Source organism: Maniola hyperantus, chromosome Z, assembly GCF_902806685.2.
Source record: "Maniola hyperantus chromosome Z, iAphHyp1.2, whole genome shotgun sequence".
Lineage (NCBI taxonomy): Eukaryota > Metazoa > Arthropoda > Insecta > Lepidoptera > Nymphalidae > Maniola > Maniola hyperantus.
This window is the reverse complement of record NC_048564.1, coordinates 7,035,790-7,055,702: the sequence shown is the minus strand read 5'-3', so window position 1 is coordinate 7,055,702 and position 19,913 is coordinate 7,035,790. Positions and strand designations below refer to the sequence as shown.

General features: G+C 36.3%; 2 protein-coding genes across 4 annotated transcripts in view; one reads left to right on the top strand and one right to left on the bottom strand.

Moving 5' to 3' along the window:
• Nucleotides 1–19,913, top strand: part of LOC117995812 (dendritic arbor reduction protein 1-like) — a 78,542-nt gene that overhangs the window by 13,669 nt on the left and 44,960 nt on the right. The window lies entirely within an intron of this gene.
• On the bottom strand, nucleotides 12,570–14,361 carry LOC117995801 (sodium- and chloride-dependent glycine transporter 2-like). Its single transcript, XM_034983815.2, has one exon. It carries the CDS (start codon nucleotides 14,322–14,324, stop codon nucleotides 12,570–12,572), a length of 1,755 nt encoding a protein of 584 aa, XP_034839706.1. The 5' UTR covers nucleotides 14,325–14,361.

Here is a 19,913-nt window from a genome sequence, read left to right as displayed (position 1 = left end):
TTTCGCCATGTCCGTCCGTCTGTCCGTCCGTCTCTCTCTTTAATTTTCTGACATAAAAGTAGCCTATCTCCACTTCAGCTACTTTTATCCAGGCAAATCTGCAGGATTTAGGTATATTTAGCAGACCTGGCCTATCAATATTTTAGTTTAAAATGGCGAAACTGATAGTAGGTAATAGGACTGATAGGTATAGTGAATAGAAATCACGGTGTATCAATAAAACTATGTATTCTGAAACATATTGTTACTCAGAAAGTATATTATTATGATATAGTTCACTTTAAAATTCTATATTTTCTATTATTTACATAATCTAAGCAGAAAATGATATTAATGACATAGAAAATAATACCTCTAGGTTTTACCACAGGTTTTACGTTCGCCTTATAGTACACGACAGGTCAAGTTGGCAATCAAATCCCCTGCGGTGCGGGATAGCGCGGGTGACGTCATATTAGCTGTCTGCATGCCAAATTTCAGCCCGATCCATCCAGTAGTATGACGCTGTGCGTTGATAGATTAGTCAGTCAGTGAGTTTTTTTCTTTTATACAGTTTTTTTTTTAATTTGCCGACATTTCTCACTATCAGCTTTCACTAGACAGCCTTTAGTTTTCTTATGATTAACGAGGCTTGCATGGAACAAACACATTATAGTAATTATTGATCTTGGTCAAACAATACACTTCAAATGCATATCCATAGCGCCTGTGAAGCAATTATTCGAATTTGTTCCATATGTTATTGTCGTCACTCGAATTCATGTTGAATTCCTTACGTTACGGTTGTAACAATCAAACATCACTTACTTTTTCGTTTGAACATAACACTTTGATTACATTACACAAACTTTCGCCTTTATAATATTAGTCGGGATTATTACCAATGCAGCAGACATGACGTCAAAATTAACTTAACTTATAAAAGGTAATTTTATAATGTAGGTACCTACGTCTTCTTTAAATTCGACGTCATGGTTCTTTAGACCTTAATAAATTCCTATTCGTACCTACCTTATTTTTTTTTAATAACCAACATAAAGAATGTTTAACAAATCCAATTTAGACACAGCAAAAAACCACGAATGTTTAAAAAGTGTGTCATTCCGTCTACTTGTTAATACATAATAATAGTGCTTCTATAAACAATTTACATTGTTTATAGAAGCACTTATTACATTACATTTAATACAAAAATGGGGATCATTACAATTTGTTAATATAATAGGATTTTAGCTTATATTTTAAATTAAATCTAGTTAGTTCATTTCTAATTTTGTTATCTAAAGTATTTATTTCCTACCTTAAAAAGATTTCGTCTGCCTATTGTAAAAACTAAGAGCACCTACTGAAATACGGAATTGATCCGGTCAGTACAAAATCTGCCAAGTTATCTGGGTTAGGGCGTCGCGACCCCAAAACTTTGTCGTATGCCGACGTGCGAGCGAGACAACACTAGCTGACCTAGAGTAGCAGGTTGGGAATCCGGAAGATATGAAGAAACCGGCTTCACGATGCATTTTTTCATTCAATGGAAAGCTCTGCCTTTACTTTGCAAACCGTTGAGACGTTTTTTTTTCTTGAAGGTATGTATAGTTTTCATTTCGCCTCCGTAGGCACGCTTAGCACGAGTTTGTTCATGTCGAAAACTGTGCAGATTTCGTGAAGTAAGAATTAAGTTAAAAAATAAATCATAATCATCATAATCATCAACAGATAGACGTTCACTGCTGGACATAGGTCTCTTGTAGGGATTGCCACACGCCACGGTCTTGCGCCGCCTGAATCCAGCGGCTCCATGCGCCTCGTCTGATATCGACCTAGTGGGGGGCTTCCAATGCTGCATCTTCCGGTGCGAGATCGCCATTCCAGCACTTTGGGACCCCAAGGTCTTTCCGAACTATGTGCCCTGCCCATCCCACTACAGCTTCACAAATTACAACCCGTTGAACTATGTCGGTTACTCTAGTTCTCCTACGGATCTCCTTATTTCTGATTTGATCACGTATAGAAACTCCAAGCATAGCTCTCTCCATCGCCTGCTGAAATCATGCCAGAGTTGAATTGACCTAAAGCTCCTTGGTTAAGGTAGAATTATTACCTATTTACTTTTCACAGTATATTTCGCCATTCGCGGTGGTTGGAGATGTATGAAGAAACTCTGTACCGGTTTTCATTTTCTGAAACAATAAGAACCTAATACAATAGATGTTATGAATAGATGGGTAGGTACAAATATATAGATTGCGTTTTGTCTTGTTATAAACGGTAAAATCATAAACTGTGTAAAAAAAGAATTAATTAAATTATTAAATGTCTCTCTACCTACTGATGAATATCTAATGATTGCAGTTAGCAGCTGAATATAAACATTATAAAGAGACTAAACCTGGTAAAGATACTAAACCCCACTCGATGGCCACCCTCAGAGCACATTGGGAGGCTCCGAGATTTCTCACGAATACCCCGTGCAAAGCTGAGCTAGTATAAGTATTGACTATAATATATTCGTATAACTAGCTAACTAGTCCAGGCTTACGGGTCAACTCTGGGCTTACCTATCTAATCGAGACTATACCTACAATAAATATGAATGTAATTTCTTTACTATCGAAATGTTCTAAATGATGGTGAAACTCTCACTGAAATCCACTTAGAAGCTTAGAACTTATAAGAGAATAGTATACAAAAAAAACGCCCATTGCGATTTTATTTTACATTATAAAAAAAAGAAAACCATATCATATGACATTAATCTATTATTGATGTATAATGTCATCCAAAGGGCTGGACCATTCGCGATACGCGAGGCATCTCGGAAACGGTTGCTTTCTACCCTGCGGCTACTTCACACATTCCAGCTGCTGGCCTCGGCGCAAGTGACTGAATAACGCGAAGTAGAGTTGTCATATTACTTGCTAGAGCAGCAATGTCTAACCCGGTGCAGTGCTAGCTAGAGTCTTGTCATATTATCATAAGTGACACATGCTGTCCTGCATAAAATAAAAGTTAATTTCAGTACATATTTTCATTAAAGTAAACTTTTACAAGTGCTTTTGAATCGTCAAAATAATTTACCACTGGTTCGGATACCGTTCCTACCGAGAAGAACTAGCAAAAAAACTTGGCGGTTGCTCTTGTCAAGCGTTGATTTACAATGAGTAGGTATACTTTTAATTTTATTTCATTTCCCGCAAAAAAACAACCTGATTAATGTAAAATAAATGTTCAACTCAACAGTCATTCAGTGAATTGGCACTACCTACCTACCTGCATCATCTCGAGATTAGACCCAGCGGTTCGTGTTGTAAGTTGAAATGTCAGTCAGTCAGTTTATTTTTTATACCTACAAGTAAATGTGTTCGTGACATCGACAACGAAACGAAGGTCGATTAGTTGAAGCTGAATGAAGAGATGATGGATCGTATCACCTGGCATAGCCCATTAAAAAACAGCCCGTAATTTTTATTCTAAAAGTTGAATTCAAACTTATTGCATTATTATTCGACACTTTTGCGTGTTTTTGAAGTGAAACGTATTGAATGCTACCGAGTGAATACTAGTAAGAGTCCGAAGTTAAGAATTTTATAAATCGATGCGATTGCCACTTTAGCTTCGCAATCCGCTGAGCTATGTTAGTTACTCTGGTTCTCCTACGTATCTCGTTATTTCTGATTTGATCTCGTAGGGAAGCTCCAAGCATAGCTCTCTCCATCGCCCGCTGAGTGACTGAGCTTTCTTATGAGGGAATAGGGTAGGTGTTACTTTAAAATATTGAATTATTAGTTCTAAGCGTAGGTCTTAGTAATTATTCAGCTGGAGCCTACAAATAAAAATATATTTACAGATATGGATGCGTTTTTGACGCTTGAGGTATGAGGTTTGCTGCTCTATGGTCTAACTCAATACTAATCACGGAGTATTTCGTGCGTTATACAAACAAGCGCAGATGTTAAAAGTTAAATCAGCAAATCTATCTTAAGCTTTTGATTATTAAAGTATAACATGGTGAGGTCAAAGGTCATATTCAAAAGAGATTTAAAAGTAACTGGGTAGCAGAATGCAAAACTCTTTTTAGCATTGTAGGTACCTACTGGACGAAAAATGTAATGCTCACTTATGGCCATATGGCAAACAAAAATCAGTTTCATGATGTCATGAAAACTGGCCTTTTATACAAAATAGCAAATTACAAAGTACCACAGCAGTAGGTATGCTGTACCAGTCGATTGAAGAGTAGTGAACTTGTAGGTATCTCAAGGAGGTATTGTTTGATATTTTGAAGAACAATCAAAAAGAACTACAATAATATAATAATAATATTTTTCTGTTTAGGTAGGTAGTCTATGTCAGAAAAATTGTGTTACATTTTTACAGCCGTACTCAGAGTCGCTTAATCGTTACTTAAGTTTAATTAAAACGAGACAGAGCTAAATCTCTCACATAAATCTGTCTCGTTTTAACTCAATCTTAAGTAACGATTAGCGACTCGAAAATTAAACAATTAGGTATATTCTTTTGAGATTGCTTTGGATAGGTACACAATAATAATGTGTACCTTATGGCTTTTCTAAACTAACTAGCTATGTTTTGAAGCGCAGAACTTAAGTTTCATATATCAGCGGCACGCAGCTTCCCCGTAGGTATGCATTTTATGTACTGTGCGCAAGTAAAGCTCGTTGATTATTCTATTGCATTCGCTGCGTAGTTCACAGAGGCCATAAAGATTGCTGTACTACCTAATATTTTTTTTCGAAAGAATATTAGCCAAGTTCATCATGCTGATTAATATTTCCCTTTCCCCTCCAACTAAGCTTTAAGCTTGTGCTAGGAGTAAGTGCGACAATAGCGCAATGGGTGGGGTTTGAACCGGCGAACTTTCGGATTTTCAGTCCGCTCCTTTAACCGTTGAGCTATTAATTGTAACAAAATTACATATTTATAGGACACCATATTCAGAATTGCTGTAGTCTACTTAAGTCTCATATTATTCGAAGCGTATGCAAACAATTCCTAATAAGAAATTATCCATACTTAATATTTAAAATATTTAACTATGTCTATCAATCTGCCTTAGTTAGTTTCACATTGCAATCTCTGAACTAATCTTGTCGAAATTTGGCATAGAATAAAATTAGCTTATGGACCTAAGATACTATTAATGTCAGAAAAAAAATTAAAAATCCTATGGGATTTTGAATATGCCTTAATCAATGCGTATGAAGTCATGTTTCAAAACTCAAAATTAGTAGGTATCTAAGCTTATATTGAAATATGGTTTCGAAGTCCAGTGACCCGTCGCCCTCGTGTTTTCTTCCTTGCCCTAGTTAAACGTGTCATCGACATTATACCTTTGCTATATTTGCCTTGCTTATCACTTATTGACACTTTCAAACAATTTATCGGTCGACAAGACTCAAAAATGTAACGCAGCGTGAACATAATATCGTACGAACACCAGTTTTTCACATTACTTACATATAAAATCGATCAGTAAATATTTTATCACGTCGGTGGCAACTGGCAATAAGTGGCAATTAACGATATCGTGCGTGTAGAGCAATTCATTTAGCATCATTTCTTGTTCACTAAATGACGACGGACGGATGATCATCGTATATGCTGTTGGATTACGATTTTTTATTGATGATATCCCGTAACGGTGGTAGATTCATATTGATAATATGAGCCAAGTAAATATTACATACTAGATGATGCCCGCGACTTTGTCCGCGAGGATTTAGGTTTTTAAAAATCCCGTGGGATCTCTTTAATTTTGCCTCATAAAAAGTAGCTTTTGTACCAAATTTCATCAAAATCGGTTGAAAGGTTGGGCCGTGAAAAGCTAGCAGACAGACAGACAGTCAGACACTTTTTCGCATATATAATATTAGTATAGATATATAATATACAAGAAAGTCCAAATAAACTTTAAAGTTCTGGCCGTAGTACTTAAGTTTTTTCGCCTGCTAAAATATATTATGTGGAATAATGTGGCTCTGTCTTTGGTATTCTAGTACCAGAGCCTATTGGCCTCTTCAAAATAAGTTAATGTACTGCAAACGCAATTCTAGTGTGGAAATCAGGATAAAAAATATACATTTCCTTCAACTGGTGCTCTTTTTTATAATATAATACGAGATTATATGCCCCTAACCTCGCCCGCGTGGATTTAGATTTTAAAATAATCCCATGGGAATTTTGTTTTTCCGCTTGAAAGTATGATTTCCGGATGAAAAGTATCCTAATTCCGTCTCCAGAATACAAATTATCCCTTTGCCCAATTTCGTTGTTTGTTGAGTGGTTTAAGTGTGAAAAGGTAACAAATAGGCAAAGCTACTTTTGCATTTATAGTAATAGTTTAGAATTTCCAATACAACCGATATAAAATATATCTAGATACGAGAGTGACATTTTGCGGGCAACTCTTGATAGTCTCGCATTCCCATGAATTGCCTGATTTATTCGTTCAAGTCGAACTCATGTCGCCATGTTAGTTAATCGTGATCAACCTATCGCCGGCTCACTACAGAGCACGAGTCTCCTCTCAGCGAGAGAGCCCTTTGGTTTTGGGTTTTGGCCATAGCCTAGCCATGTGCGGATTGGTAGACTTCACACACCTTTGAGAACATTATGGAGAACTCTCAGCCATGCAGGTTTCCTCACGATGTTTTCCTTCACCGTTAAAGCAAGTGATATTTCATTACTTAAAACGCACATAGCTCCGAAAAGTTAGAGGTGCGTGCCCGGGATCGAACCCCCAACTTCCGATTAGAAGGTGGACGTCCTAACCACTAGGCTATCAAAGCTTATTATTAGTTAATGCGATCATAAAATCAGACATGATAGCGAAGCGTTTTAGTCGTGCGCTACCATCAGGCAGCTTGAGCTTTAATGCGTCTTTAGAGTTTTGTTAAACAAAACGCACCGTTACACGGCAACGGCGGAGTGCGACTTCAGCGCCTGGGGCGGAGAACGCGGGGCACGGGCCGCGGGGCGGGGCACTTGCGCGCGCGCCGACGAAAGTGATCGGTGTTGTAGACCACGCAATTTGCAGAAATGGCATTACCGCGGCCGGTGTATTCAGTTTGCCCACACTCAATATAGTGTTGTTATAATATGAAATACCAGAGACATCGATGCGGCTTCAAATATTCTAAATGTCAGCATAAAGGAATAGAATATGATTTTCTAATACATTAGTGATACTTGTTTACTGTATGTAGACTTAAATTTATTCAAGTCTCTCAGAGCTTTATGATGTAACTTTATTATAAAACAGTTTTGTAAAGATACCAATAATTAACTTGTCTTACTCATCACCAGAGAACTATGCGTCATAATACGAATTAGAATTACATACATAATTCATAATCATATAAATAACTATAAAGTGGCTACATGGTATAAAAAGTGCCACCTCTGCGTATGAATCTTCTGCGTCGGCGATTGAATGTTGGTCAGGTGGCCTGCGGAACAAGACAGGTTAACGTGCCCGATAAACATACCATCGTAATTCCATTCAACTCTTTTAAGCCTTTTTAGACACTGCAACAAATAATTTAAGCGATATCTTAGAGTTGTGACATTGGGAAATTGTGGAACTCCACAATGGGACGATCTCCGCTAAGTGTTCGGGTATCGGTGACAATTGTGCGATAGCGCTGAATATATGCTGATGGTGTTTTAGAGTACCGCTCTTATACCAGTTGAAGTAAAAGTAGAATAAATTGTTTTTTACAAATTAGTGCCAAGCCCATTATATATTTATTTCTAGTTTTAACTATTTTCTCCATTTTAATTTTCACATATCGCATTGTTTTTTTTAATCGAAATGAATTCTCTTTGTCTTTCTGCTCAGATAAAGCTGAAGTTACATACTGCATGCAACGAGTAAGATTTGAACCCTCGACCTTTCGGATTTCAGTCCGCTCACTAATCGTTGAGCTATTAAGACGTTAAAATATACTTGATACAGTGTCACAAAGAGCAGAGCTTTGGTTTTGTAAGCTCAGTAGCTGTAAGTGGCAGAGTTGTCGTGACAATGGTTGGAATTCTGAGACGTCGGCCACAACTCGCGCTTAGCGCGGGACGCGGGTCAAACATTCTAATGTATGACGCAATGCTTCATGGACCGGGTTTGCACTCGTCTCACCGATTCCGTACGCTAATCGGCTTAGGACTATCTAAGCATATAGATATATAAATACACAGTTCAGTAAAAACAAAGACAAGCTAGCGACATACTTTTAAGGAAGTGTGTTTTTCTTTTTGGGCTTACGCCTTTACGGCGTTGCATAGGAACGGGAGAAATCTAGGAATCAATAAGACATTTTATTCTGTCTGGACACTTTCTTTTAGTTTAGTTAGGATTAGGATGGATCAGTAAGAATAAAGATGCACAGTGAGTTAATATTATTTGAACATTAGCTAATATCAATACATAGATGTCATCCAACGAGTTGTAGGGAGCTGCTGGATTCAGCCGGCGCAAGACTGTAGCATGTGAATGTCTCTTCAAGAGACCTATGCCCAGCGTGAGCGTCTATCAGTTGATAATGATGATGATGAATTCCAATATTTCAAAGTACTTATTATTTATCAAAGGAATCAAGTTAATTATTCCGTGCCATGCGAAATTCTTTAAGCGACTCAAATAACTTGTGAATCCTCGTATCGTTGTACAAACAGATTAGGAGAAAGCATTTTTTATAGAATGAAAGCATAAGTCATAGATAACAGAAGTATAATTGATCTTTTGTATTGCATTTTTAATTTACCCTTGACACACATTTACCATAGATATTTATTAAAGTTAGATTAAAAAATAGATGAAAATGAAAGCATTTACTTTGTAGGCCTGATTTCAGTTTTTTATCTTGTTCCGTACATTGGAGAGCACGTTAAACTATTGACCCCTGATATTGATATCAATATTTTGGTTATAATAATTTAAATCTTACTAGTCTTATGCGGTAGGTATGATCTCGGAACCTCTGTCATTATGCCAAAAATGCACTGTTCCAATTTATGTACCAACTTATCTAAATTTTTTTTTTTTTTTTTTTTTTTTTTTTTTTTTTATATAAAGAATATTAGCCATATTAAATGACTAATATTCCCCTTTCCTCTCCAATTAAGCGTCAGGCTTGTGCTAGGAGTAGGTACGACAATAGTGCAACGGGCGGGGTTTGAACCGTCGACCTTTCGGTTTTCAGTCCACTCCTATACCGGTTGAGCTATTGAGGCTCAACCGGTATAGGAGTGGACAAAATGGGTTAGGTTAGGGTCCTTAGGAAAGAACGATAGGATTTATTAGTAGTTTAACTTTTATTTTTTAGCCAAAATCAAACGACAGTCCCTATACGAAAACCAGTTACGCGAGAAAGTAGGTATGTACGGTTCTTGCGTTCCGTTAATTTATTATCGTTTAGCCGTTTTGTACAGCCGCCCACGCAGGCATAAAAAATCTCTAAAAATTACTAATGGACATATTATATTGTTTTTGTTGTACAAGATATAAAATGTGATTATGAAGAACATTTCACTTCTGAAGTAAATCAGTCTCATTCAGGATTACTTACATACGAAGCTTAGACATTATAATGCAGACTCTTTCCTTCATTTCTATTTTTATTTTTTGTTTTCTATTTTTTTATTTTTGCCCTCGACTGTGTCTGCGTGGATTCAGCTCTTATTAAAAGCAACCTAGATAACTCCCAGTTTCTAGAATAAGCTCGGAAATACAAAAAATTAAAATTTTAAATAATGGGTGTTTGATTTTTGATGAATTATGTATAAATAGCTATGATATGAATTTAAAAAACGGCAGTAAATATGTATTTATGTAAAAAGTACACACTTTACATACAACCCAAATTGAAGACTTTAAATTCTGCGACACTTGGGTCACTTTTTTAGAACGCTATCTCTTCTAACCCCGTGCGTGTTCAATCTTCTGTCTTACTCATCACCGAGCACGACTTTTATACGTTATGTTATATTATATTATATTATTGATCCCTCCCCGCCTCATAACCTGATTGCCATCTCGACCTGTCGAGTACTATACATGACAGTTGACCGATAGAGTTAAAATAGCAAGTGAGTTCTCATTCTTAACCGACATCCAAAAAGAAGATGGTTCTCAATTCGGCCCGTTTTTACGGATTATATTGTGTTTTAATTATAAGGTTATTTTTATTTAGCATTTACGTACGTCACCTATACAGATAAACATGGGGATTAGTATTCAAAGAGGCATAGATTCAATCGTAAATTAATACATACAAAGAATCTTAAAAAAAATCAAGCATAAACATGCAGTCAAGAATCAACATGGAATCCTATATATTTAGATTTTTTAATTAATGTAATCTAAGCAATAACTGCATTTAGATTTGTAAACTTTTTAATGTATAGGTGATCTGCCAATATATTTGCCTAAATAGCCATTATAGTCATAGCTCAATTCCTAGAGACGAGTGCTCTAGCATATCGGATTAATATTGATAATAATTAAAATTAATTAATACGATGATAGTCGGCTAACGTCATTAAATAATATTTTGAAATTGATAGCAAATTTCGCATTGTTTTGCATACATTGATGCTTTATACGCATAGATTTCTCATCTGCCAGCCCAGTGAGTCAGCAGATGCGTCACACGGCGATGCTGTCGCATGTGTCGTAACTTTTGTCTGTGTGGAATGAGCAGACAGCTTGGCGCGCCAGTTTTTTTTTAAACCTACCTACCTATTTATTTTCTTCACAAATGTCGGATGCCAAGTAGGCGGTTGTTGAAGCGGAAACTGTTGACTTTCTTTTTTATAGGCTTCAAGAATGTAATATATTATTCATACTTACTTACTATGTTATCCGTATAATAGGCCTCGTGTAGAGTCTCGGTTCACCGGTGACTTTAGGAGTTGGAGAGAATTTATCTATATATATAAAAGGAAAAGGTGACTGACTGACTGACTGATCTATCAGCGCACAGCTCAAACTACTGGACGGATCGCGCTGAAATTCGGTATGCAGATAGCTATTATAACGTAGGCGTCCGCTAAGAAAGGATTCTTCAAAATGCAACCCCTGAAGTGGTAAAATAGGGGTTTGAAGTTTGTATGAAAGTCTGTCAGTTTTGAAGTGTCTATAAAGCAGTTTTGTAGGTAATATTTTTGCAATTAGCAGTATGACATATTTTATTAAGCTCATATGTTAAAACCTCATAGTTAAAGATCAACCCTGAGGGTGTAAAATAGGGGTTTAAAATTTGTTTGTGTTGTGTTTTTTGGAGTCCACGCGGACGAAGTCGCGGGCATAAGCTAGTTAATTCATAAAAATGTTGCAAATATGAAAAGCAAAAGACTGATACATATTATTGTATTAAATACTTTGTGTGTGACTAGCGAGTCTACCGACCATGCTCTATCGAGCTTCCAATAACCACTGAACTGTGGGCACCAGCCCTACTCTGAACGAACTATTGAATGATAACTCCCGCCACCAACCATAACTGTTAAAATAGCACAGAACTCCGAAAAGCTAGGGTGCGTGCCCGGGATCCAACCCCTGACCTCATGAATACAAGGCCGACGTCTAACCACTAGACTATGCCCACTCTAATAATAATATAAAAAGTTAATTGTCATATTTTTGGCTGATGACTCATTCACAACTTACGTAATAGCCAATACATGTATTATTTATTATATACATATAGGCAGAAAACATACATGTATTATAATAGAATGACTCACAATAAGGCATAACTCACGTGTATATAAATTAAAAACAACAAAGTTTAGAAGCCGGTTAGTGACTTGCTAATTCGGCTGCCTATAAAACGAAAAGCTGCTTAACTAGTAAATGGCTTAGTTTTACCAGAGTGCGGTAAAAATACATTTGGAAATTGAGTTTACCCAATATCCAGCTCATAATTAAGTCGACTAGATAATAAAATAAGTAGATATGGCATTATTTATTATCATTGTATAATCCATACATCCGGTTTATATTTTAAGCTATTATGTGCCAGCGTCTTTTTGTAAATTGATATGTTCTTATTCTATAATTATTATTCTATTTTTCTATATATCTAGGTTTTAACTGTTGGACGACCTGTGACAATATTTAAAAATATTTGTTTGTTGCAGTTACGTCCAAAAATATATATTTTGAAAGAAGAAATGTAAAACAACATTTAGCTTTTTCAAATAAACAGTAAATATCGTAGATAAGGAAACTTAGTTTATATCACTACCCACATCATAAATGCGAAAGTGTGTTTGTTTGTTGGTTTATTGGTATGTTGGTTTGTTGGTTTGTCTTTCAATCATGTCACAACGGAACAACGGATCGACGTGATTTTTGCATGGGGATAGTTAAAGATCTGGGAGAGTGACATAGGCTTACTTTTTTCCCGAAAAATCAAAGAGTTCCCACGGAATTTTTAAAAACCTAACTCCACGCGAACGAAGTTGCGGGCATCAGGTAGTTTAGAATAAATAAGACAAGGTTTATAACTAACTTTTAACAATATCTTTATGAGTAGCTATACTTAACGACATCAAACTCTCCTGTTAGCCATTTTTTGTCGTGCCATAATTCCAGCTTGGAGATGATATTGACGGTATATGTATTCCTTAGTCATAGCTTGTGCTGAAAACATGGCGCGACTTCGTTGCAACACTTCACTCCTTGGGCCCCATGTCGGATCTATCGAAATAAATTTGTGAAATCTTTTTCTACAAGCAGCTATTAATAATCTTATCACAAAAAATGCTGCTATAAAACTTAAAATCGCTATAAGTGAGTATGTAGCGTAAATGTAACCAGTTTGATTAATAAGTTGACTGTACAATTCATTGCAAAATGCATAAGCCAATATAATAATTGCCAAAATCCAAGTCCCTTTCATAAAATTTTTTGGTTGTATACCCAACATAAAATGAAAATCTTCCGAGAATTTGCTTACACCGTACCAAATTATAAAAACTAACCCCTCCAGTAGGCCAATAAATGTTGTTAGCAGAACTACGCAACGTCGAAAACTAAGAGCAATACTATTAACACCTAAGTAACTTAAAAATGGTAAAGTTGTAAAAAATAATAATAAGACAGCGCAGAATGCGGTTAAACCTGGGTATGTTGCTAATTTAGGATACCTTTTAAATGTTACTTCTAGCAAATTAAATAAATATATCACCAATGTACTCATCCCCAGCACTACTTCACAACTGAAAATAACTATTAAATAAAAGGTTCTATGTTCGTATTGGTACATTAATCTCGGAATTTTTTCGAAGTTTAGAGTTATTGGTATTCTCATGATGACCCCTGGTTTTATTCCATACTCGTACGCGTAAGGGCAGGTCATCATCGCTGTAGTGAACACAAACATCACACTAATCACAGTATAGAAAACTACAGATATTACGATGTCTGAAAAGGAGGGCGATCTAAACGACAAAGTGGACGCTAGAGTGAACATCGTACCAGATCCTATGTTCAAATTATATACAATTTCTTGTATAAGGTGCGAAAATTGAAATTTCTGTTGGAATATACTGAAATCTAAATCTAAAGATTCTTCGTACTTGACCACCACCCCTTTTTGTGTCATGGAGCCCATCATTATAATCATGAGTGCTAATGTTGAATAAATTGTGAAAATGACTGTAATCCATCGCAGGGTCTTCGTTCTCTTGAAATTACTAAGGTATAGAATAAAACAGATCAGCCCTGAAGCAACACTGACTCTCCAGGCCACGTGGAATTCTCTGTTTCCTCTTGCTTTTAGTAAATGGTATCTCCAGTACTGATATTCGGGAAATGTTTTATACAGATTGTTACAATAAGGAAATTTGTTCTGGTATTTTAGGCAGTCCTGATTGACCGTATAATTTGTGGCCAGACTGTTGCAATATCTCGTGCGCCAAGAACCACAAGTGTAAAATGGTATCGGATTTTCAAAACCAATTAAGAAGTAATGTAAGAAAAACGACGTCACAATTTGATTGTAAATTAGGACTATCACTTGCCATATGACAAGCACATAGCCCATGTATGAGAAACAAGGTCGAATTTTCCAAACGGCTATGCAGTCTCTTTTCGTAAATTGCCCAACTACGGCTTCCATGCATTGTAATGGTATTCCCATCAATATATGAAAAAGTATAAGGAATAAAGTATATCCCACTGCGCCTTGCTTGAGAGCATTGACAGGTATGCTACTAATATTAGATATTCCTACTAAATGACAAACGAGGACTGATATGTACACTATTCTTGAGCCCCATAAATTACTTTCTTCAGGAATCATGGAAATAGATTAAAATTTATGCATGTAAGTAAATAGTTGAGGCGTACATCTACTACACATCAATTGAACCATCACAGCCAACTAGATCATCCCTTTAAAAATTTGAAGATATCCGTACAGATAATTGTGTTATTACTATGATGGTACCATACCTATTTATTTTTAAATCGTATAAAACCTTTTTCGCTTTTTTGTTCATTTATTATCATATAATATATGAATTTTATTTTATTCAAAAATAGACGAAATATTATATTGTAATGGATACACTTGCTCAAAGGTAACTGAGAATAGTTGCAGAAAATCGTAGGCAAGCCGGGCAGGTGTCTACCGTGTAATGAAATAGCAATTGATAATCGGCTCGCAGTTTCACTTTGATAAAACCAGGACCCGTTCTTGTTATGTTTCCACAAGGCTTTCTTGTTTCACTCGTCGCGTCGCCTCGTGTGATCCGAACACCACCGATAACTATATCAATTTGAAATAATATCATATAATTATATAAAGAGCTGGAGACATTTTTTTTAATAATTTGATGACAAGCATCGAAATGACGAATTGGCCCTTGATTGCGGGCGGTCTCACCACTTTGATGCTGGGCTCGTGGTCCCACCGCTTTGACCCACTGATGGCTCTACGGTATGCCACCATGTATGGGCCCGTGGTTCCACTGGTGGGTCTCAAAGATATACCACCATGTACTCGTCCCATTAGTTGGTCCACGGGATACCTCCGTGTACACGTGGTCCCACTATTGACTATGGGTACAAGGTTCTTGTTTGCAAAAAGGTACATGGTACATCTATTATCTCTATATATAAAAATGAATCGCTTAATGTGTTGCTGATCGCAAATCTTGAGAACAGCTGAACCGATTTCACTAATTCTTTTTTTCATAAAATTCCTTGAAGTACGGAGATGGTTGTTACGGAGAGAAAAATTTAAAAAATTTGAATCGACTGTTAGGCGGTACGAAGTTCGCCGGGGCAGCTAGTTATCTAAATAAATATTAAAGAATATACCCAGTCAGTGGAAATGTAGTTAACAATAATGAACGAGGATGAAGCAAACGCAAATTTTTTTGGTCATCTTTTTTGGAGCAAATATACTTGCAAACCTATCATTTGTTCTTCATCTGCTCCTGTCAGATCAACCTAGAGAACACTCACCTCCTAAGTCCTTCAGTAACTAAGACCCTGGATCAAAAATTAAAGTAAAAGTATATCCAAATGCTCTAGTAAGACACGGATTAAAGGAGATAAGATCGCTTTAATTTTTCCGCACTAAAAAGTAGCCTAAGTCCCAATTTCATACCAAATTCGTCAAAATAACGTGAAAAGGTAACAGATAGACATAAGTTTGGACTTTTTGTATAAGAAAAGAATGTTTTATACTTAGTAGGTACCTACGAGTACCTCAAAGTCTACATACAGTAAAGGTAAAAATTTCATCTGAAAAAGATTATAGGCTATATAAAACATTTAAGCATTACGAAATTAATAAACTGTTAAATTATATGTCGTTTTATCTTACGAGTGTGTGATCAGTATCACATATATATTTTACGTAAAATTAAAATAATGGTCACATTAGCCTCTTTCTGCGTCAGGCGAACATTAATAAAGACGAGTGCGAGAAAAACACTGGACACAACTTCATGAATACTATATAGCATAAAAGTATGTTCGTTAAAAATTCACTTTATGATGTATAAAATATAAGTACTCATGAAGTACTTATTATAAGGCTCAATTTACACTGAAAGGGAATGGAAGTGAATTTCTAAAATATTACGTAGCATATTGACTTCTATCTTCACTACGTAAAACACAAACTATTTTCCTAAATGAAAAATTCGCGGGAATGCGCGGGAATTCCGGCAACTTTACGGGAATTTTCTATCTCGGTAGAAATTAGTGCTTTACGTTGTGGAGATAGAACTCAATATGCTATGTAATATTTTAGAAAATCGCTTCCATTCCCTTTCAGTGTAAATTAAGCCTAAGTAGTCATGAAGGCAGAATAGGTCAGATAGATAGTCTCGGGTATAAGCTAGTTAAAATTATGATAAGAAAAAACATCAGTACACAAAATCTTGTAGTTCATTTTGGTGCCTTAAAAAAACTAGCTGATGAGTGATATATTTTTATACTTGAAATACGATCAGAAAGATAGGACAGCTTTGTATAAAATAAAATTGATGTTAGGAGAAACAACTTTAGCGCCTTTTATGCAAACGGAGTTTGGTTCTCATTTGAATACTAACCAATCTAACTTGAGAACTAAACTACAGTACGCGACAGGTCGAGATAGCAATCGGGTAGAGAACGCTCCGCACACCCGCACAGCTCCCGCGCTAACCTGGATCGGACGAGCGCGGGTGACGTGCGGGTGTGCGGAGCGTCTCGATTACCATCTCGTATTATGCCTACCTACGTTTATATTACATGGAAAACGCTGGAGAGCGCGCTATTAAAACAATAACATTACTTAATTTTTAAAACATGATGACTTTTCAAATAGAATAGGTACTTGGTTGAACTATAAGCAAAAAATGTGCATCTTTTATTTACTGTAACATTTTTATCTGTTTGTATTATCTAATCAACATTTCTGTACCGTAGAAAAGATAAAGTAAAAAAATACTATTTCGCCAACTCCACCTTTATTTGTTGACCCAAATTTGATTTAAGTGTGGTAATTATTTTGCAGTTATCAGGTTCCATTGATGTGAAACGAAAGGAAATATTGAAAATCTATACGTACAAAAGGAGAAACTGACAGACTGACATTAAGTAACTACTAAAATACACCTGACGGATTTGGCTGAAATTTGGAATGGAAATAGCTTAGACTTAGCACATAAGATACTTTTTATCCCGAAAACCGAAGTGTTCCTATGGGATTAAAAAACCTATATCCACGCGGATGAAGTCGCGGGTATCATCTAGTAGAATGTAATAAAGATTAGGTAACCATTAGATAACCGATCCTTTAGGCTTTACAAGCTTGTATTACTTTAAAATTCAATAGCTTATTTTTTCTACACTCTGGCCTCATTCCTTATATTTTATTACAAATCCGCGTTCCAGATTTTAGGACGATATAGTTAGGTACAATTACTAGTGGGTATTAATAATTTTATCAAAACTACGATACACCTTCTAGGTTAAGCAGTTTCCATCTTAAGCTGAGATCTATATTAGAACGCACTTGGACTTTGCTTAGAATTTATACTTAGGCTAAGGTTTATAGAGCATTTGATTCAGCTCAAACTTTGGAACAGGAAAAACGGAACCCTTATAGGATCACTTTGTTGTCTGTCTGTCAAGAAACCTACAGGGTACTTCCCGTTGACCTAGAATCATGAAATTTGGCAGGTAGGTAGATCTTATAGCTGACATTTGGGGAAAAATCTGAAAACCGTGAATTTAGGGTTAGATCACATAAAAAAAATTAAATTGTGGTCATGAACTAATAATTAGTATTTTCAACTTTCGAAGTGAGTGACTATATCAAGTGGGGTATCATATGAAAGGTCTTCACCTGTACATTCTAAAACAGATTTTTATTTATTTTTATGCATCATAGTTTTTGAATTATCGTGCAAAATGTCGAAAAAATACGACTGTAGTACGAAACCCTCATTGCGCGAGCCTGACACGCATTTGGCCGGTTTTTTATTGCTAAAATTCAAATGAATCAAATCAATGAAATAATATTTTTAAGTTTTTATAAAACAAATTGATATGTTTAGAAGATAATAATCGACAAATATATGAGTGATATCGTTGCCAAATAGGTACCTACGCGGTATATTATGTGAATGCAGTATTTATCTGGTTATCGCTTGTATGACGATATTCGCAAGATTATAAATCCGATATTCACATCATGCATGCAAAAGTATAGGTGTGTAGCTAATAGCTATATAGGTATATTATTATTGTCTGAATAAGTTTATTGTACGATAGCATTTTATATAAGTACCTATCTATCTAAGTATTAGGAATGAATTTTCATCTGATGTAGTTATATGGTTTGAGATCCGGTATTAGAAATTCCTACCATCTGTTATTTAATCGGAATAGGGAATATATGCTAGATAATGTATGTATTGATACATCGCGAATAGGTTGCCTAGCTAAAACGAGTGCCGATGATGTAAAACAGTAAAAAAAATATTTAAATGTTTTCGATCAACTTCCCTGGTTAAGTAGTTATTCCCTGATAAAATGCTTCTTTTTGTTCCGGAAAACAAAGAGTTTCCATGGGATTAATAAAAACTAAATCCACGTGGACGAAACCGTGGGCGCCATCTAGTTTTCCATACATAATTCCTGTTTTTGCAACTAAGTACCTAAAAGACTGCAAAATTGTATAAGTAGGTTATAGGTAGGCACTCAAGTTTATAATAAGAATCATCACTTACCACGAGATGACCATTTTGCAGTCTAGGTCTAACTTATATCTAAATTTAAAGAAAGATCTGTTTTAGACTATTCAGCCACGGATGTTGTGTCTTCAAGTGACCGTTACATTTTCTTTAATTCTGTTCAATGGCTACATGTTCTTCGCAAGCGGAGTCGTGGCGTTATCATGCGGTGTATCTTAAACAAACAGCCAGCTTGGACCATGGCGGCTTGCTATTGATTTTGACTGATTACAGGGCACAAGTGCCCGTTATTTAATCTATGTCTACAGTTGTGGTATTCAAGGGCAAATACATGACTTGACATTTGGAGCTAAAGTCGCAGAAGGGTTTCTACTCACAACACACATACAGCTACGTATCATACCGCTGAGTTAAGTTTTCAAGTTTACAAACATGGCACTGGCTGTAGCGTACGACTTTACAAGACAAGGAACGTGACAAGTGTATCTATTGATGACACTCATCATCGTCATCATCATCATCTATCGATAGACGTCCACTGCTGGACATAAGTCTCTTGTAAGGACTTCTACACTCCACGGTCTTGCGCCGCCTGAATCCAGTGGCTCCCTGCGACCGTCTGATATCGTCCGTCTACTTAGTGGGGGTCTTCCAATGCTGCGCCTTCCGGTGCGAGGTCGGCATTCCAGCACCTTGAGACCCCAACGTTTATCGGTTTTCCGAACGATATGCTCTGCCCATTGCCACTTCCGCTTCGCAACCCGTTGAGCTATGTCGGTTACTCTAGTTCTCCTACGGACATTCTCATTTCTGATTTGATCACGTAGAGAAACTCCGAGCTGAGCTCTCTCCATCGCCCATTGAGTGACCCGGAGCTTTCTTATGAAGCCCATAGTTAGCGACCATGTCTCGGATCCATATGTCATTAGTGACACTGCAGTTACGCATATATCACTACGTTTGCACATACAATGTGCAAAACTACCTGGGTCCTAGGTACCTACCTAGGTATATATATACAAAAAATGCACTTTGAAAATTCGATTACATAGACGTGTCGCGTCGTTGGTCCTACTACCTACCTATTTGGTCTCGGTCTTTTCTCAAATAACGACAATATCTTTAAAGCTATATTTTTCAAAAATACTAATAGGCATTCAATTATCATCAAATAAAATATAAAATTGTACGCA

Coding starts and splice junctions, on each gene's coding strand:
- LOC117995801 (XM_034983815.2), bottom strand. CDS start 14,324: ATGATTCCTGAAGAAAGTAATTTATGGGGCTCAAGAATAGTGTACATA.